The sequence below is a fragment of the Arvicanthis niloticus genome, chromosome 6, assembly GCF_011762505.2.
Source record: "Arvicanthis niloticus isolate mArvNil1 chromosome 6, mArvNil1.pat.X, whole genome shotgun sequence".
Lineage (NCBI taxonomy): Eukaryota > Metazoa > Chordata > Mammalia > Rodentia > Muridae > Arvicanthis > Arvicanthis niloticus.
In genome coordinates this window covers 21526952-21547917 of record NC_047663.1, presented here as the reverse complement: position 1 = coordinate 21547917, position 20966 = coordinate 21526952, and the positions used below count along the sequence as shown (strand labels likewise).

The 20966-nt window shown below is 45.6% G+C and overlaps 1 protein-coding gene across 2 annotated transcripts in view; it reads left to right on the top strand.

Moving 5' to 3' along the window:
* The first annotated feature begins 161 nt into the window (after positions 1 to 161).
* Positions 162 to 20966, top strand: part of LOC117710476 (signal transducer and activator of transcription 5A) — a 30838-nt gene continuing 10033 nt past the window's right edge. Inside the window, exons 1-8 of one of the 2 annotated variants that reach the window (XM_034505289.2) lie at positions 162 to 331; positions 1082 to 1219; positions 1492 to 1648; positions 2955 to 3044; positions 11175 to 11349; positions 19780 to 19910; positions 20120 to 20271; positions 20705 to 20860. In XM_034505289.2, the coding sequence (XP_034361180.1) occupies positions 1092 to 1219; positions 1492 to 1648; positions 2955 to 3044; positions 11175 to 11349; positions 19780 to 19910; positions 20120 to 20271; positions 20705 to 20860 (989 nt within the window). In that variant the 5' untranslated portion in view covers positions 162 to 331; positions 1082 to 1091. Of the gene's footprint in view, positions 332 to 960; positions 1011 to 1081; positions 1220 to 1491; positions 1649 to 2954; positions 3045 to 11174; positions 11350 to 19779; positions 19911 to 20119; positions 20272 to 20704; positions 20861 to 20966 lie in introns of those variants that run through there. The other variant, XM_034505290.2, reaches the window with a different exon arrangement.

The window sequence follows — 20966 nt, the reverse complement described above, 5'->3', positions numbered from 1 at the left end:
GTCCCGGTGGGGGGGGGGACCCCCGCTGTAGGGGTTGTCCTTTGCACAGCGCCGCCCAGCCTAGTGGTCGGTCTTGTAAGCGGGGCGCCCTGGCGCACTCGCCCGGGAGCTGGTGATCGAGGGCGGAGGCAAGGAGGGAGCGACCGCTGCTGGGAGGGGTGCTGGCGCGAGCTCGAGCGCTGTGTATGGTCTATCGGAGGCAGCTGACCTTTGAGGAGGAAATCGCTGCTCTCTGCTCCTTCCTGTAGTAACAGCCTCCACCGCCACCGCCGTCAGGAGCCGTCAGAAGCCCCGGCCCGGAGCGACAGACGCGGGCGCTCTGCAGCACCAGGTGGGTGGGTCGCCGTGGCGTCGCTCGCTGCGCGTGGACAGGGGATCTAGGCTGCAGCCACGTCCCCGGGACCTACCACTCTGGAGTCCCCACGTCCTGACATAGGACAGGCATCCGTCTCAGCTTCGAATGGGAGCTTCAGAGGGAGCAGGGACAAGCTACCCGTGCAGGTGGCAGCCAGGGGTGGACTCACGCAATGGACACTGACGCTGTCAGGCTCCACCCGGAGCGGGCAGACTCTGGAGTGCACTCCAGGGCTCCTCCGAAGACAGCTTTGACCCCTTTAGTCTTCTCTCCCTGACAGCCCCAGACACGTGCCTGGGGAGACCTGCACCTCCAGTGGCCGTGGCTGCACTGGCTTAACTTTTAGATTGAAACAGCTTCCCTTCCCAGAAATTGAATGTGGGTCCTAGGCTGGGTGGGAAGAATTTTTGTGTTTGTCTAGTTGGGGACTGTGGGCCTCTGTGTTTTAAGTTTCTCTTTCGGTTTGTGGACCCCCTTTTCTTTAGTCTGGGGATATCTCCATGGAGCGAAGGACGTGGAGGGAGGGAAAGGGATAGGAAGAGAGGAGAGCAGCCTCGAGAGTTCCTTGTTGGAAGGGAATGACGGCCATCTCTCTGCCCGCACAGGAAAGCCTGCCTACGGTGAGAGAGGAGCCTGGCCTCACCTCGGTCCTTAGGTAATTTGGTGGCACTAGGCACTGGCAGCCTAGAGACTTCTGCGGAACAAATGACTTATCTTCTCCCCCAGGTGAACAGCCATGGCGGGCTGGATTCAGGCCCAGCAGCTGCAGGGAGATGCGCTGCGCCAGATGCAAGTGTTGTATGGACAGCATTTCCCCATCGAGGTCCGGCATTACCTGGCCCAGTGGATCGAGAGCCAGCCGTGGTAGGTGGTGGCCCATGCCCTGAGTCTTCACCTTCAGAATGTGTCCCTGCTATCCAGGCCAAGGGTCTCCTCTTGTGGTTTGGTATGACTCCAGTTCTATCTGTCCTTGTGCGGAAGGGGTGGTGTCCCTGGGAAAGGGGAAGAGGGAACTGGGAGCTATCGGAGACTCTTTTAGACTTTGATGCTCATACAGCTGCCAGGAGCAAGTCTTGTGGGACTAGGACGCCCTGAACCACTCTTGGTGCTTTATCTCCCCCTTTTTATGTCCTAAGGGATGCTATTGACTTGGACAATCCCCAGGATCGAGGCCAGGCCACCCAGCTCCTGGAGGGCCTGGTGCAGGAGCTGCAGAAGAAGGCAGAACACCAGGTGGGGGAAGATGGGTTTTTGCTGAAGATCAAGCTGGGGCACTATGCCACGCAGCTCCAGGTGGGTGTGAATGCTCCCCTTCTGCAGGAAGGGGCCCCCTTAAGCTCTTTCTCCCAGCATCAGAACCCCTGGGATTTTTACTGGCTTGGCCACTGAGTCACCATGTGACCAAAAGCTTACTGGCAACTTTTCTTCAACTTCCCCCACCCCCTCTTCCTAAGTCAGACCTGTCAGATCTTTTAACATATTACACAGCAAGAGGTGGGAGGGTGTGGGGAGGGAGGAGGGGGGTGTTTCCAGCAAGGGGGTGGTGAAGCAGCACTGTGGATAGACTAAGCAGAAGAGATGGAGAGACTTGAGTCAGGTGGACTCCTCCCCAGGACAAAGGAACCCTGGCAGTCTAGAAACGAGGGAATAAGGCAAGCAGCCGTTCCCCTTGGGGCCCATTTAAAATCAAGACAGCTACTGAAGAGAATCAGAATTGCCCTGGAGCAAGAGCTGGATAAAAAAGGCTTTAAAATAAAAAAGGAACCTCCTCTTTGGGGGGGGGGGGAAACAGGGATTTTTATGGAATCAGGAAAGGGGTGTGGGTGGCATTCATGGTCAAGCATTTATTGGAACTCACTTGTATTTCTTAGAGAACACTCTTGCATCTAACCAGTGGAATGTAAGGGAAATAAAAGCCCATCCTAGAGAGAAGAAGAAACAGAAAGAACAGGAGAGGAAGCAAAATAGGAACCTAGGGCCAGGTGCCTAGCGGAAAGCACCTCGCTGCTGGCCTCACATGCCCCAAGTCTGCCTGTCTCTCTGTCTCTGTTTTCTCTCTGTGTCTATCTCTCTGTTTCTCTGTGTGTCTCTGTCTCTCTGTGTCTGTCTGTCTGTCTCTTTCTCTGTGTTTCTGTCTCTGTGTCTCTGTCTCTGTGTGTGGTTCTGTCTCCATCTCTCTGTCTCCTTCTCTGTGTCTCTGTGTCTCTGTCTTTCTGTCTCTCTGTATCTGTCTCCATCTGTTTGTCTGTCTCTCTTTCTCATTTGCCTCTGGACACATGCCTAGTTTATCTGAACATCAATTTTCCCATCCATGACTTGAGAACAGTTTGAGTTTCTGTCGTAGGATTTCCATGCTCAAGAGAGTCAAAGCTGGAATGTTGGAAGCACTTTGTGTTTTAGACTATGTGTCTCTAAATCACTATAAACCTAGTAAGAAGTTCTGGGAGGAGAAGGGGCAAAGGAGAGTTGGAGGTGTCTGATAATCTTGGGGCTCCCCAGGAAAAGCTGAGGCTTAAGGGAGAGGAGAGAATGGGCATAGCAAGGAAGCCAGCATGGTCAGAACCAGGTGGCCATTGGTGGTTCCTGTGTCCTCTTTCAGAACACTTATGACCGCTGTCCCATGGAGCTGGTTCGCTGTATCCGCCACATTCTGTACAATGAACAGAGGCTGGTCCGAGAAGCCAACAACGTGAGTGTCTGTAGGTGTGGGGAGAGATGGGGAGGCCCTCACATGACTTCCTCTCTAGATCCCACCGTCTTTACATGGCTAAGAGGAGAGATGGTGTGTTTCAGGCTGTGGACAGAGCGACCCCCGGGCCCAGTCCCTGGCTCGCTAAACCTCTAATTCTTCTTTTCTTTCATTTCTTTCCCTTTCTCTGCCTTCCTCAAAAATAAGATTTACCTAACTTTTAACTTTTTAACTCCTGTGCAAGTGACCTTGGGAACTAGAGGCATTAGATCTCCTGGAGCTACAGGTAGTTGTTGCTGCCTATGTATGAGTGCTGGGAACTAAATTCGGGTCCTCTGCAAGAACAAATGTACATATTCTTCATGCTGATCCAGCTTCTTTATCATCTTTTCCTTTGATGATGATAATGACCCAGGGCTTTGAACCTGCTAAGCAAGTGCTCTACCAATGCTGCCCCAGCTCCCGCTGTTGTAAAGTGGCTATAGTAATAGTACTTTCATGATAAGGTTATCATGAGGATTAAATAGATGTGTATGCATGCTGAGGATGGACACTTTGGGGCAGGAAGGTGTTAGTGATGCCTTATGGCTGAAGACTTGCAAGCAGTTAACACAGCAAGAGAACCAAGTGGGGTATCACAATGGGCACGGACTCAAGAGCCAGGCACTGCATCCCCCAGCCCAATTCTGCATCCCTGAACTGTTGAGATTGCAGAGCCACCTGTAAAGCACACAAAAGAATTCACCTGGGTTGAGAAACTCGTGTGTCTACAATACAGGGTTGAAGTGACTGTCTCAGAAAGATCTGCCGCCGAAATGTTCCAGGCTGATTGCATACCAAGTGCAAGGGCCCTGGGGCAGGCATATTTGAGGTTGAAGGAACAGATGCAGAAAAGCACACATACCTGCTGCACTTTGGCAACAGGCACGCTGGGATGACACAGAGGCCACCTGCCAGGCTGGCTAAAGCAGGGCCAAGGAGTTTGGATTTTATTTTGAGAACACTTTGTTGGAAAGTCCCTGAACACACGGTTGCCTCTCAACCAGATGTTGTGGGCATGGCGAAATTCAAAGAGACATCCGTGATGTCTCTGCTTGTCACTTTATCTTAGGGGTCTCCAGGATGCCTCCTGTGACAGGTTTGCCTCTTTCCCTGTCCCTCCAGGTGTGAGGACGCAAAGGCTGTGTATGTGCATGGGCTGGCTCTGTCTCTTACTTGTCCCCAGTACTTAGTGTGGTCAGTGGCATTGCATTAACTGATAACTATGGACTCGAGGAATTGAATTGATCTTCTGTAGCCGCCCTCTGGCCAGAAGTCAACTGGATTCACCTGAAAGGGGGGCTGGGAATGAAAGGAGAAGGACGGCGAGAAGAGATGAGGCCAAGACAAAGTTCTCTGATCAAGGCCCAAAGCTTTAATGTTTAGCTCTCAATTTAAAGGGGAAGACCCAACCCACAACCCCTCCTGGTTTCAGATGGGTGGGATAATCCATAGTCCATTCCAGGTCACGGCCGGAGATGTCTCAAGGCAAGCCCAGGGGCAGTTCTGCTGTGTTCCGGGCAGCCAAGGTGGGTAACTCCACCTAGATCCCGTCACTTGACCTTGCTGTGGCAACCAAGGTCTCTCAGTCCTACTCATGGGGGGGGGGGAGTACAGTTCCCCCCCGTTTTGGTTAACTTAAAAAGAAAAGAGAGAGGTGAAGCAGGAATAGGGTCGTCGTGGTGGTATCTGGCTACTTCCTGCTGACACTGGGGGCGACGTGTCTCTAGGGGGAACCTAGAAGAATGGGGATGGGGGATGTAGGAGAGTTGGCTGTGTCCTGCTGTCCAGGGTTTATGGAGCCCATCTGAGGATAGGTCAGGAGGAACAGGTCCAGTAGAAGCAACTGTGTTGGGTACACGATTTCATCCCATCTGGAGTACCGAGTAGCCGGGCTTGTTGGGAAAGATCTTGAGTGAAGGCAACCTATCTGCTTGAGACACAAGGTTCAAAAGTTAACAGTAATATGATTATCCGAGTAGGAAATAAGGTTGAAAGTGGAACTGTTTTAGTATCTCATCCAACTGCTGGTTGACAGGGATCAGACACAAAGTCTATGACTACTCAGGCTGGTAGATTTCAACAAAAGCTGTCTGTTTACAATAATTTATAGCCCTCTGTTTCAGTGTTTTTCCATGGAGACCTAAGACTCTGAGCAGGCAAGTAACTCAGGCCTATTGCTGAATTTTAGGCTTATAGCTGATTTTAGGCCTTGAGTGTTAAGCAGGGCTGTCCCTCACATCTCCTCTCTTCTCCAAGTATAGAAGGACCGTGGCAATTCTAATCTTACCAAGGCGGGGATAGAGGCCTGACATCCAGTAATTAAAGGGGACCTTGTAATGGCTCCAGTCCTCCTGTCATTGTCCAGTAAGGCCTGAGGGCCATACCCATCCCGATGTCTTTTTCCTGGAGAGGGGATACTTTTGACATCAACCCCTATGCAGTCAGGCTTGTCCCTCAGGGAACCCAGAAACATATTTTTAACTTTTATTTATATTCCCTTGCAGTGCTTAGCCTCGCAGCCTTAGCAAGAATTCAGATTGCCAGACAGAGGGGGTTCTGGGTGGCCTCTCTCTGCTTGGTCTAGGGGCGGAAGCCCCCTCTTTTAGGTTGGGTGGAGATGAGACTTGGGAACACCCTGGATAGAGTAACAACCTTATCTAGAGTCTTGGGTCCTCCATGGCTAACACTGACTAGATTTGTTATCAGATTCTTCATTATCAGAATCATAATTATTAAGCTCAAGATCTGCGTCTACTTGACGGACCAATCTTTCAGACAGCCATCGGGCTCCATTTTCTTTTTCTGAAAAAATACAGACTGATCCAGGACCCCAAATTAAGACAGGGTCAGGACCATTCCAAGAATTAGTTAGGGGGTCTCTCCATTAGACCCTGGAAGTGACTGGATGCCAGTGGCAATCTGCTGCAGACTGACCTTTAACATCAGTTTGCAGAAAATTTAAGACAAATAACACAAAAGCAAGATGTGCTTTTGGTGACCTTGGAGGGTATAATTCCCCCCCCCCTTTTAGTTTAAAAAGCCAACTTTTTAGAGTTTTTGTAAAATCAGGGAAGAAGCACCAATAGCTGTTTTTCCCACACTCAGAGTTATAAAGATATTAAGGTTTTATAATCTCTCTTTCACAATTTTTTTTGAGGATAATAAGAAATTTCAATATTAAATTGTCAACAAAACATCTCAAATGTTTGACTGTAGTCAAATAACTGTAATAGCCAGTTCCATTACCTGTCTTAGTCTGGTATGGAACACCAAGCACAGGGAAATAATATAGGCAATAACTAATTACATTTTTAGTTGCTTCTCTTGTTAAAATAGTTGCAACTAAAAGGTCTAAAAAGTGTCAAGTCACATGTACATATTTTAATTTTTAAAAATCAAAATGAGTAACATCTATTTGCCAAAATTGATTACATAAGTCCTCAAGGTTTAACACCAAAATGAAAAAATTGAGAATACTGAAAACAAGTTTTTGCAATTTAACTTGCACACTTTTTAGAAATGCCAAATTATTGTATCAAGCTATCACTATTTTGATGCTGTAAAGAATAAGATAGTATGGCCAATTATTTTCGAGGCCTATAATCTACCTAGTATACAAATCTGCTCTGGCATTGCCCTGGGGTTCAGGCAATCCAATGAGCTTTTAAATGTCTTAAAAAGTTAAGAGACAGTACATGTTTTAAAAATTAAGCTGTATTTTTATAAATAACTATAAAATTTGAGAATTAGCAATATCTAAAAAAGGAACAATTTTAAGCAATTATAAATTATGAGCCATTTACTGGCTATAAGTATATAAATTGAGAGCTTGATTTTCTAGTATTTTAAACAGTGGCTACAACACATAATTTAATTATTTGTGCTCAAGTAGAGAAAACTCAAGAAAATAAACATGTGATCTAAACATGTGATCTAATCACATATACTGCCTTCTCAATAGATGAGGCATCTGTAAATACAGCAAATGTCTTTTCTATGAGCTGCATGCGTAGTAAATTTCAGGAAATATAAAAACTGTAACAACTTATCTTTTGGATAGTGATCACCAAATTTGCTTAAAATGTTTGCCATAATAGGCCAAATATCATTTTTTAATAACCAATTTAATTGCTATTTGGAATAAGGAATATTTTATCAAAAGTGTTTTTAGGATTCTATCTTACAATGTTTTTATTAACACAAACTTTACTTGTAGATGAAGAAGGATGAATCTACATTAATGGTTTCTTTTACCAAAGGGCTGCTGTGGGCATGAGTAATAATAACACAAACAGCCAACACTTTTTCATAGTCTATATAATTTGTCTGTTGATAACTAACAGCTTACTCTACTTTTCGCAAAGCTATTTTTCATTTAGTTAATTGTTAAGGGGAATTAGGACTTGTATGTCCCTTGAGAATATCAAGCAGAGGTTCAAATACTCTTATGGTAAGCTTAAGATGAGGTTTTAGCCAAATAATATCTCTTAACAAATTTTGAAAATCATTAAATGCAAATGAAATTAAAAGCAAACCTTTCCAATGATGAGGACCATGGATTCTCAATTACGAGCAAGTTTACTGAATGCAAACCTAACACCTTTACCAGAAATGTAAAGGAATGGTATAAAAACAATCTTCTAGATCTATAATAATTATATACGTATTTACTGAAATGGCAGCTGGAGTAGGCAAGTCAGGCTGTAATGCCCCATTAGTTTTATAAATCTTAAGTTTGAACTTTGTTTTGGATTAATTCAATAACCAATCTTTCTTAGCAGAGTGAGAGTATCAGATGAATGCCAAGCTGAAGGCAACCTTCTAATAATTGTTACAGAACTTAAGATTAGGTCTCTTGCTAGTAATAGACTGAACCCAATATATATTAGAGGAACCAAAGCCATCATGTCCTTTCTCTTTCTTAACAATTTGGAAGGAACTAGATGCAAAGGAACAAAAAAACAAGTTGAACAATTCTTTTCCCAGCAGGTAGTTACAATGCCATGGGCGGAGCAGCCATTATTTAAATTTCTCCAGCATAATCATTACAACTCTTGGCCCTGAAGCTGACCCTTCCAAGGAACAAACAAGGCAATAAACAAATTCTAGAAAACAGCCTTCAAGGGGCTGGTCAGGATGACCAAGGCAAAAGAGTATTTGTCACACAAGCTTCTGCTGCACCCATTGTATATCAACTTAATTCAAATGTAAATGTTTTTAATCTTGGCCTATATCCTGAGGCCTGGCCCAGAGATTATCTTTCCTGCACCAAGGACAAATGTGTCATGTGACCGGATTATTTGCTTGTGCCTGTTTTTGGGACAGTCATTTTAAAAATGACTTGAATCTCCACATTTAAAAACATCTTTATCTTTACGGCTCTGTGCAAGCATTGCTTGTACAGTGGTCCCTTGTAAGGCAGCAGCCATGGACAGACCCTGATGGTAAGAGGGCCCAATTTTAGCGCAAAGACGAAGTCTCCATGTAAGTCTGTCTTTGCCTTATGCAACAGGCTGCATTAGCATTCTCATAAGCCAAATGAGTAACAAAAGGAATTCCTGTTTGAGGATCTCCAAAAATTCTACCAGCTGCTTTCAGCAGCCTGTTCTGGAATGGTTCCTCAGAACTCTGTTTAGTACTGAATAAGTTTCCACTAAGATCCCCTTTAGTAGGTAATTGATTTCAAGCACAGCAGGCAACCATTGCAATCTATGTATATACTCCTGCAGGCAGTTTAACCTGATTAGCATTACCTTCATATTAACCTTCTCATAGAAGCATGTTAAGATCCCAATCTGCATTGCCTGCCTGGGCAATCATCATGGCGGTTTTCTTACTGGTATCACGCCATTTTGAGCTCCAAAGCAAGTAATCTCCTGACAAAGTAGCCTTACATATAGTTTTCCAATATTTGGGCATTAAATTTGCTTCTACCACAGTATCCAATAAAGCTTGTGTGAAGGGGTCATTAGACCCATATTGTGCCACAATTGTTTTTTAACTCTTTTAACTCTACCTGCTCTAGCCTTTCTTCTATAAACATAACCAAGTCAAAAAATTTCAAGCTCACAATTGAACTGCCTGTCAGCTGCAGCCAAAGGAATGTTGGCAGTTAACCACATTTTTAAGTTTCCTTTGCAATATTAGCATATAACCATAATTTTTGGAAACAAAACCAATTTTTAACAATGTAAGCAATCTATTTTCTCTAAAATCAACACCAAGTGGATTACTTTTACGTTACAAAGTTTGGCTGCCAGTTCTTATATATGAATGCACGATAGTGCAGTCTTTAATATCTCACTAAATAGACATTGCTTTGATATCTTTTATACATCTGGTCTTTGAATGACTAACCCTGTGTTACCAGTTTTAAGCCAACTTTTTGTTACCAAAGTTGTAAATTTTTAATCAAACCCAATAACTTATAGGCCAATGATTTATAACCAAAATATGTGGAAGATATTTATACCTTAAAACCAATTACAAACAAAAATGAAGTAACAACACATCTTACATATTTAAACCAAACAAAATTTCTCGCTTTTTCTAGCCACAATTCTAAAATAAAAGCACCTTGTCACAGAGATTTTTCCAGGACAAACAACTCTTAACTTCCTTATTTAATCCAAGAAACCTGCCTGTCCCTTTAAAAGCAGCCTTTCCAGCTCAGCTCCCAAACTTTTAGTTACAGGTGTTAAGCAAACTTATCAGCTGCTGCTCTGCATATTAAAACTGCCTTTGAAAACCAAGTTAAACTAGACCAAGTGTTGAATCAAGCAATTTTAATGATCTTTTAAACATTAAACATAGAACATAAAACATAGATGACCAATCATTCATACAACGAGACACATGGACAGAAAACACAATGAGACACGTGGACATTGGTGCACCAAGGACAAGACAATAAACAAAGAAAGCAGAACTAAGGATTTCTCTTAGTTTCTCTTAGTCTAAAACGTCTCCTGAATTTTCTCTTGTTCCTAGGAGAGCTCTGAAACAGCCTTTCCATTCTTTTTGCTGGCATAACCCAGAGAGAGAACAACTGCTTTTCAAAACCCATTCTCTCTCTGAAGTTTAAGATCTAACACTTTATCCCTTTCTTTAGGAGATGTAGCTGTGGCTGCTTTTTTAGTTTTCCAATTTCTTCTAACCCTGCTCTTTCTCGTCTGAGGCAGCTCTTGAAGGCTGCGGGCAGATGCCCGTCTCCTATCCTGTCACTGTCACCCCTAGGCAAAGTAGGCATCGGGTCAACACCTATTTGACCTAGACCGTATCCCTTACAACGCACTTCCTGCAAACATGGCCTCCCAAACTTACCTAGCGCTAGCTTCAATACTGTTTGCTACTTCCTAAGTGCACGGGATACCTTCTTATTCCCGTTTTTCCGTGGGACCCCACCTAAGACAGTGTTCCTCAGCTGGTCCCCCGTTTTCAAGTCCCACTATGGCGCGCCAATCTGTAGCAGCCCACGGCCAGAAGTCAACTGGATTCACCTGAATCCAGTTCTGGGTAGTGTTCTGGGCAGCCAAGGTGGGTAACTCCACCTAGATCCCGTCACTTGACCTTGCTGTGGCAACCAAGGTCTCTCAGTCCTACTCATGGGGGGGAGAGTACAATCTTCCTTAGGGAGATCATCCTTAGGGAAATCATGTGATTCCTGCCATGTGCTCCCTCTTAGTTTCTCTAAAGGAGATTTGATGGACTCTCCATATTCTCTAGTATAAACCAGATTAGACACAGAAATTTCTGCCGCAGACTCTCCATTATTTGCCAGGCCCCTTGTTTAATTTCTCCTTTTCCTTTCTGCTCCAATTCTGGCGCTGACTATCCTCTAGCCCTCCCTTCTAATCCCAGATTTGGAGTTTGGGGTGTCTGGTGTTGGTCCCCTTCTTTCTGCCTAGCACACAGCTCCTGTCACTTTCATTGAGTCTATCCTTATTTGTTTGTGTTTTTGAGACAGGGTTTCTCTGTGTAACCCTGGCTGTCCTGGAACTCGCAGAGATCCACCTACCTCTGCCTCCCAAGTGCTGGGATCAAAACTGTGTGTGCTCCACCAGCTCACTCAACCTATTCTGTCCCCAGTGCAGCTCCCCTGCTGGTGTCCTGGTTGACGCCATGTCCCAGAAGCACCTCCAGATCAACCAAACGTTTGAGGAGCTGCGCCTGATCACACAGGACACGGAGAACGAGCTGAAGAAGCTGCAGCAGACCCAAGAGTACTTCATCATCCAGTACCAGGAGAGCCTGCGGATCCAAGGTGAGGGCTGAAACAGGATCTGGGATGCTGTGAACATCTCATAGGTAGGAGGGAGAAACATTCTGTGATCTCCAGCAGGAGAGGAGGCTTACCATCCCTTGGGCACTCTACCCAAAACCTAGTAAGAGTCATCATGGCTTCCAGGGGCTTTGAGCCTCTGCTGTGGTCCAGGTGCGGAGCTAAGCCCTTTGCATGCACTATACAAGGGAACCTCACAAGGAAACCGTAGAGGGCAGAGCTTGATGTCTTTGTTTTACAAGGGACATTTAAAGAGAACAAATAACTTGGCCTAGGATGCCTGTAAATCGCAGGACCAGATCTTAACTAGAGATAGGTCATAACCCCCTGTTATCTTCCTAACCAAGAGTCTCCCCCTAGACTCAGGCAGTCAGTGAAATGTAAGCAAACAAAAAGATATGGATCAAGTGTGCCTCAACCAGAAGGAGCCCTTGACATGGAGTCCACTGGTTGAGTGGGCTGAGAAGAACTCATATACCAGCCTTCGTTCTACTTGAGACTCTAAGGGGACCTGGTCCTAGAGGCAGGGTAACTGAAATTTTCCTGCTGTCTCCTAGCTGTAGTTTATCATTGACTGCTACAGTGACAGTGTGTGGAAAGAAACAATTGTTTCCTAAGATAGAGACTTAGCTGTGGATTTTAGTACTTTTGTGTGTATTGAGATATATAAATGTACAATCAAAACCCAACTGCATATATTTATATACACTTATCTACATAAAATATTATATTTGTCACAGAAACTGTAAGAAAGGGTGATTTTTATTCTGTTGAGACAAGATCTTGCTATGTAGCCTTGGCAGGCCTAGAACTCAATTATGTAGACCAGGCTAGATTCGAACTCACAGAGATCCACCTGCCCTTGCCCTCCTGAGTACAGAGATTCAAGGCATAGAAAGAATAAGCTTCATGCTCTCTCTATGTATATTTTTTCAAAGATATAAATCTTCCCCTACAAACTACTTTATAGTACCCCGTGCTTTTGAAGATGCTATGTGTGATCATTCTGTTCTTTGAAATATTTCTAATCTCTTTCATGATTAATCTCTTCACCTGTGCTTTGTTTGGAAATGCATTGTCTGATTTCCATCTGTCTGCTATGTTTTGACGTTGCATTTTTACTAGCCTTGATACCATCTTTATATTGAACTCCACCTTGACTAGAGAACATGTTCTGTATGCTCTCAGAGCATACAGCTTTACCGAGACTTTCAGATGGCCTAGAACATGCTCTGTCTTACATCTTGTGTGCTTGAAAACAATGTGTTTTCTATGGCTGTCTCCTGAAACAGCAACAAAGAAAGCAGAAATTTGGTAATGTAACCATAAAAGGAGAATTTTAAAAAATTACTCTAAGGGGGCTGGAGAGGTGGCTCAGTGGTTAAGAGCACTGATTGCTCTTCCACAGGTCCTGAGTTCAATTCCCTGCAACCTCATGGTGGCTCACAACCACCTGTAATGGGATCTGATGCCCTCTTCTGGTGTATCTTAAGACAACTACTGTATATATACATATATATATATATATATATATATATATATATATATATATGTGTGTGTGTGTGTGTGTGTGTGTGTGTGTGTGTGTGTATATGTGTGTGTGTGTGTATATATATATAATTTAATATATATAATTTAAAAAATACTATAGATTTTCCAAAGTCAAACTTAGTGAGTAGAACAGAACAGAGTGGCTTCCTCCACTCCCTTTGGTTTTTCCACACAGGGTTTCTCTGTGTGGTCCTGGCTGTCCTGGAACTCGCTCTTTAGACCAGGCTGACCTCAAACTCACAGAGATCTGCTTGCCTCTGCCTCCCAAGAGCTGGGATTAAAGGTGTGCACCACTCCTACTCCTGCCAGAGTGGCTTTCAGATAGTCAGGTACTGCACAACAATGCGTTGGTCTTCAATGGAACACGGCTATATGTTACATACTTCATAGCCTAAATATGTAGTAAGCCATGACATCTAATTTGTGAACTTTTCTGTTATCCACACAATGACAAATCCCCTAACGATGCATTTCTCAGAATGTATCCACATCCTTAAGCAATGCATGGATGTATTTGCAAATCTCTTTCATGTTAGCCTTGATAAAAGATAGCTGTGTCTTGCTTTCAATCTGTGGTAATGTCCTGTAGCCTCTGGAAAATTCCACTGTACACTTGTTAGATATCAAGAGTGAAGATTCTTGCTGGGCATGGAGCTCAGCTGGTAGCTTGCTTGCCCAGAATGAAAAGGTCCTGGGTTCAATCTGCGTAAATTGAACATGGTGACCCATACCTGTAGTTCCAGTAATTGGGTGTTGGAGGGAGAAGGATTAGAAGTTCAAGTTTATCCTCAGCCATACAGAAAATTCATCCTAGCCTGGGCTAAATTAGATCCTGTTTCAAAAACAAAAAGATAGAAGAACCAGGCATGGTGGGGCTTATCTATCATCTCAGTACTGGAAAAGGGCTTTCAGCAAGAAGATGAGTAGTCTAAAGCTGGCCTAGGGTACATAGAGAAACCACATCCCCTGCTCAAAAAACACGGCAGGGTAAATATGACCGTGTGCGTGCGTGCGTGTGTGTGTGTAAAATTATCAAAGAGAAAAATCCAAATTATTTTAAAATACGAAAATTAAAAAACCGGGCTGGAGAGATGACTCAGTAGTTAAGAGCACTGACTGCTCTTCCAAAGGTCCTGAGTTCAGTTCCCAGCAACCACATGGTGGCTCACAACCATCTGCAATGTGATCTGACACCCTCTTCTGGTGTGTCTGAAGACAGCTACAGTGTACTCATATACATACAATAAATAAATAAATCTTAAAAAAAAAAACATTATTACTCCCAATCACAAAGTTACCGGTTACAATCCAAGATTCATTTGCAATGATTTGGTCCTTAGGGTATGCAACATTGAGACTGTACAGTAAGAAAATTCAAAAACTTTTGAACAGACTCTTTTTGCTGTGTTGGTATATTATCCATACATTATGCAATTTGATGAGTTAAAAAAAATTCAAGCAAAAGACAAAACAAATACCATGGCAAAGCAATTAAGGTCTTAGGACTTGGAGAAAATATTTTCCCTTTCTGAGGGAACTCTCTGAGTCCTTTCTGAGGGTCTTGGGTCCTCATCAGGGGTCCCTTAAATGACTCTTGGAAAACCATTGATCTTGGTTTTTGATTTTGAAAAATCACATTTTTTTTATTGTGTGTGTTTGTGCATGCCTGTGTACATGCTTGTGACACATGTAAGCCACTATAGGCACATGGAAGTCAGAGAACAGTCTGTAGGAGATGGCTCTCTTCTCTAATGTGAGTCCTGGGCATTGAACCTGGAACTTGGGTCTTCGTGCTGGCCAGAAAGTAGCCAGCCTGATGACCCTTTTATTTTAAAAAGAGCTTTTGTTGTTGTTGTCGTTCGGTTTTTTTTTTTTGGTTTGGTTTCTTTTTTTTTTTTTTTTTTTTTTAGTTGATTCCATCAACTCCCAAAAGAGAGGTATCAAAATACCTCACCATGATTAAGCAATTGGCTACTGTATAATGCTTTTTGTAAGCATTTCCCTTGTGAAGTTTGAAACTGTTAGCAGGTGCAGGTACAAACACTTACGATTAGTTTGCTTTTTCTGACCAATCATTCTGACAATTATGGATTTTTTTCTTTTCTTATTCATTTATTTTTATTCATTTATATTATTTTTTATATTATTTTTGGCTTTTGAGACAAGGTTGTGCCATGTAGTCTAGGCTGGCTTTGAACTCACGATCCTCTAGCCTTCCAAGTGCTTGGATTACAGACGTGCGTTGTCATGCCCGTATCTTCCTTCATTCCTTTCTTTCTTTTAGAATTTATTTTAGTGTGTGTGTGTGTGTGTGTGTGTGCACGCGTGCACGTGTGCGCACTGAAGGTACAGACAGCTGTGAGCTAGGACACAGGATTTGGGAATCAAACTGGGGTCCTCTAGAAGAATGGCAAGAACTTTTAAATGCTGAACATCTATTATAACCGCCCCCCCTGCTTAAAGACAGGATCTTACCGTGTAGTCTTGAAGATCCTAGAACTCACTTTGTAGATCAGGCTAGCCTTGTACTCACAGAAATCCACCTGCCTCTGCCTACCAAGTGCTGAGACTAAAGGTGGCTGCCATTCCTAGTTTATCATGGTCATTCCTAAATTTCCTTTTGTTCCCCCTTTTCTTCTTTTCTTCTGTGTATGTGTGAGTGTGTGCGTGTGTGCGTGTGTGCGTGTGTGCTTGTGTGCCCGTGTGCATGCGAGCACTGGTGTCCTTGTGTACTTCTGCACGTGGAGGCCAGAGGTTGGTAGCTAGTGTCCCGTTAGTTTTTCTCCATTGTAACTTTGTAGCTCTCAGAGCTTCAGAGATCTTCTGTCTCTGCCACCCCACCCCCACCCGACCGCCACCACTCTATGGAGCTGGAGTTTCAGATGAGCACCTTCATGCTGGGCTTTTATGTGGCTGCCGGGATGCATGCTCAAGTCCCTATGCTTGCAAGTAAACACTTGAGTCACTGAGAGATTTCACTGGCCCCTTATCCATGCTTTTAAAACATTTATAATGTATCAAGACTAGTTGTAACATAAAAAGGGTTTGTAATGTAGACACCATGCAATTGAGTTTTGCTTTGTGTTTCTTCTATTTCATTTTTAAGCCCAGGCAGGCCCCAGCCTCCCTATGTACCTGACAATGGCCTTGTACTGCTTCAGTCTTCCAAGTGCTGGGATTTCAGGCATGTACTAGCACCTCCTGACAACCCATTTTTAATTGTGCTGTTTCCGTTGCCTGTGTACAGTGCTAGCTTTGTGTTCTGAGTGAGGTTTGCATTCACATGTATGTGATGTCAATTTGTCTTGTTTATCCAGCTCAATACTGTAAGCACAGAAGGCTGGAAATATAGTTCAGTCAAAGAACATTTGGCTGGCAGGCACGGCGCCTTGAATTTGATCTTCAGCACTGCAAATCAAAACATGAAGTACTGATCTGTTTGCAGAAGGGAAGACCCAGTTCCTCCAATGGAGCCAACGGTTGTCTCGGATCGTTTTGGCCTCCTTCCCAGAAACCTGTGCAAATGACCAGGAGAAATCTAAATGGATCCTTGAAAGGGAGTTTGGGCCAGGGCACTGGCAATCCTGTGTCCAGCAGGACATTCTGAATCTAGTCAGTAGTCTTTCTACCCACCACACTGCAGGAAGATGAGAACCATATTCCCGTGGGCTTGTCTTGGCTGCTAGTGTTGCTTTTGTCTGTCCCAGCTTGTGTGTCCCTGGGGCAAGGAGCAGGTCAGTGTGACACGCTTCTTGGAGGGCAGCCAGGAACTTGAATAAGACATGCCAGCTTGCATAGTTTCTTGACTAAACCTAAGTGAGGATTCAGGGAGGCTCAAGGACCACTAAAGAGAGTGGTAAATGCCAGCATTCAGGGTCTTTTTAATGCGGCACAGGGGAGGGTTGCCAGCCGTGGAGAGAGCCAGGTAGCTTCAACCCTGAACGTGACTAATGCTGAACTGAGCTGAGAGGGCTGAGCTGTTGAGCCGCTGAGTTTGTGTTCCCTGCATGACTCTGTTCCACATGTGTCTCAGTATTTCTTCTCGAATGTGAAAAGGATGCTGGGGTGAGGGGTAAGGATGAATTCAGCTGGTAGAGCACTTGCCCGACATGCAAGAAGTCACTCAATACCCAGTACCACAGACGACTGTGTATGGTGAGCTACAGCTGTGGGTATCCCCAACAATGGAAATAGAGTCAGGAGAATAAGTGAGAAGTTTGGGGACCCTCCTCAGATGTATGATCCTTGTGTCAACACCCACCTCTGCCACAACATACGCACATACATGCACACACAGAGAGACATACTTGAGTACCTGCACCCACATATACACACTCATGCCCACATGCACGCGTGGGTAATAAGACTTTACAACCTGTTCCTGCCACCCATGGGCTTCCCAACAGCTGATGGTGAGACCCTGTCACTCCTCACCTTGTTCCTTATGAGAATCTTGCTAATTGTGATGGCTATTCTTGGTTGTCGACTTGACTATATCTGGAATGAACTACAATCCAGAATTGGAGGGCACCCCTGTGATCCAGATCTTGAGGCTGGAAGACACAAGTTTCTGACCTGGATCTTGGTATGGAGATCTTGAGGCTGCCAGATGTAGTTTCATTACTTGAGCAGATTAACACATCTCCGGTACCTGCTATGCGCAGGTATTGATCTAGCGGTTGGCAAGGCCACCAGTACACCTTTACAGTTTTGTCTCAAGTATATATTAACTCTCCTGCCCTGTGTCATAACTTAATTAGAAGGGATCTTGACTGTCTTTCTCTTCCACAAAATATTACATTGATGCACTATACTGATGAGATTATGCTGATTGGACCAAGTGAGCAGGAAGTAGCAACCACTTTGGACTCATTGGTAACACATATGCTTATCAGAGGATGAGAAATAAATCCAACCAAAATCCAATGACCATCTGCCTCAGTGAAATTCTTAGAAGTCTAGTGGTGTGGGGCATGCAGAGATATTCCTTCTAAGGTGAAAGATAAGTTATTGCACCTGGCCCCTCCCATTACCAAGAAAGAAGTTGCTCAAATGCCTATGGCTTCTACTCCTGTTGCAATGGCAGATGCTGCCAAGCATGCACCTATAGCCTCGTGGGGTGTTCCCTATGATCAGCTGACTGAAGAAGAGAAGACTAGGTCCTAGTTTACTGATGGTTCTGCACGTTATGCAGGCACCACCCCGAAGTAGACAGCTTCGGCATTACAACCCCTGTCAGGGACAATCCTGAAAGATACAGGTGAAGGAAAACCACAGTGGGCAGAACTTTGGGCAGCACACATGGTATTACAGTTTGTTTGGATGCAGAAATGGCCAGATGTACATTTGTTCACTCCTGGGCTGTAGCCAATGGATTGGCTGGATGGTCAGGGACTTGGAAAGATCACGATTAGAAAATTGGTGAGAAAGACATTTGGGAACAAAAAAATTTTTTAATTCATAAATAAAATTTAGGAACAAAAAAAAGAAAGAAAGAAAGAAAGTCATTTTGGGAAGGAGTATATGGATAGATCCCTCCAAATGGGCAAAGGAGGTGAATAGATTCGTGTCCCATGTAAATGCTCACTAAAAGGTGACCACCTGAGGTCAGTAATCACATGGATAAGATGACCCATTCTGTGGACAGCCAGCCTCTGTCCCCAGCCGCCCCTGTCATTGCTCAATGGCACATGAACAAAGTGGCCATGATGGCCAAGATGGAGGTTATGCTTGGGCTCAACAATGCGGACTTCACTCACCAAGGCTGACCTGGCTACAGCTGCTACTGAATGCCAGCAGCAGAGACCAGCACTGAGCCCCAGATATGGCACCATTCTTGGAAATGCTTGTGTGTGTCTGTCCATCTGCCTCTCCTTCCTTCTTACTTAGGTGCTCAGCTGAGCTCATAGTGGCCCACCTAGATCAGGCATTATGGGCACTGTGCAGTCCCAGTCAGTCACACTGCGCCTGAGAAAACGCTGCTGAACTCAAGGGGTGAATGGATGAGATGGAAGAACCAGGGCCTCTGGATGGGGCTCCCATGTCAGGGACGGGGCTAAAGGGGCTTGTCTCTGTCACCCTTATTTGTAACCTTCATTTGGCCACCAATTAATACCAACCTGTATAGATCTTACATGTGACAGGCTTTTTGCAGTAACGTCAGTTTTTCGATCACCATAATAGCCCACTGAGCTGGTGTCAGGGTTCTCCCCTTTTCCAAATGGAGAAACTGAGACACAGGAAAGCAAGGTATTTGTCCATTTTTCACCCAGCCTTTTCTTTCTTTCCTTTCTTTCTTTCTTTCCTTCTCTTTTTTGAAAAAAAAAAAAGATTTATTTATTCATTTTTATGTGAATTGGTGTTTTTCCTGCATGTGTGTCTGTGTGAGGGTGTTGGATCTCCTGAAGCTGGAATTACAGACAGTTGTGAGCTACCATGTAGGTGCGGGGAATTGAACCCAGGTCTTCTGGAAGACTGGCCAGTCCCGTTAACCTCAGAGCTGCCTCTCCAGCCCCTCTTTACCAAGCTTTTAAAGAGCAGGGCTACTTGTGCCCATGTCCAAGCCCTATGGGGGTAGCTTGCCAAGAGTCATGGGGGGCAGGCAAGGGCCACCAGGCAGGGTCCTCTTCTGCTTCACTCTGGACACTGACTCCCACTGCTCAGGAGAGATTCAGCAAGGGCTTGTGAGTACAGTCTAGAAGCCGTCTTCTGAAGGCACATTCCTGAGCACTCATACCTGTAGGCACCCTGGCTTGTTACTGATGGGATGTCCAACTGAGATGCTCACTCCAGAACATATGAGTGCAGATACTATAAGGTTCCGGATGGACACCAGAGATGATGCCTTGTCCCCTCCTCCAGCTCAGTTTGCCCAGCTGGCCCAGCTGAACCCCCAGGAGCGCATGAGCAGGGAGACAGCCCTCCAGCAGAAGCAAGTGTCCCTGGAGACCTGGCTGCAGCGAGAGGCACAGACACTGCAGCAGTACCGCGTGGTTAGTTGGCCCTGCGTCCCTTTCCCCGGAGGGAGCTCTGTCACCTGAGATTCAGGGCACCAGGTGGGGGACAGAGCCTGGGAGAGCAGGGCCCCTCTCCCCTGGGGTGCCCTGAGGTAGAGCGGGTGTGAGAGGGCCAGGCCCTGGGTTCTAGGCCAGGCCCTGAGGACTGCTCCCGGGAGCCAGCAAGCTGCTGTGCCCTCACACAGGAGCTGGCTGAAAAGCACCAGAAGACCCTGCAGCTGCTGCGGAAGCAGCAAACTATCATCCTGGACGACGAGCTGATCCAGTGGAAGCGGCGGCAGCAGCTGGCCGGCAACGGGGGTCCCCCTGAGGGCAGCCTGGACGTGTTGCAGTCCTGGTGAGGGTGAGAGGTGGGCGGGATGGGCAGCTTGGGCGAGGATGCCAGCTGCCTCTTCTGTCCCTGAGTTGGTGTGAGCAGCAGATTCCCACTGTCTGTGGCAGCTCTCACTTTAGCAGTATCTTGGCTCCTGATGGGACTTGGCTCCTCAGACCTGTGTCACCTCCCCCAAGGGACAGTGGTGTCTCGGAATGGGCAGGGCTACTCTTGAGCTGGTTGGTTCCAATTTGGAGCCACCCTGACAGTCTTCTGCTTTTGGAAAGTGGGACTCTGCTCTGTGCCTGTGCAGGGCAGCTGTGGCCAAGGCCAGCACCTTTCTGGGGGGTGCTTTGTTGGGAGGGAGGGAGGGAGGGAGGGGATCCTGCATCTTCCTCCCCTGGCCTGGGCTGGAATAGAAGCCACTGTCCCTCTGAAGGCCCTGGGCTCCTTGCAGGTGTGAGAAGCTGGCAGAGATCATCTGGCAGAACCGGCAGCAGATCCGCAGGGCTGAGCACCTGTGCCAGCAGCTGCCCATCCCAGGCCCCGTGGAGGAGATGCTGGCTGAGGTCAACGCCACCATCACAGACATCATCTCAGCCCTGGTCACCAGGTGACTGCTGCCTCCTGGCCATGCTCAGAGGGACATGGCAGTTCCTGGGGGTGGGCACGTTGAGGCCCTGGAGCTGTCCAAACCCAGAGCTCTGCCCTCGTCCTGC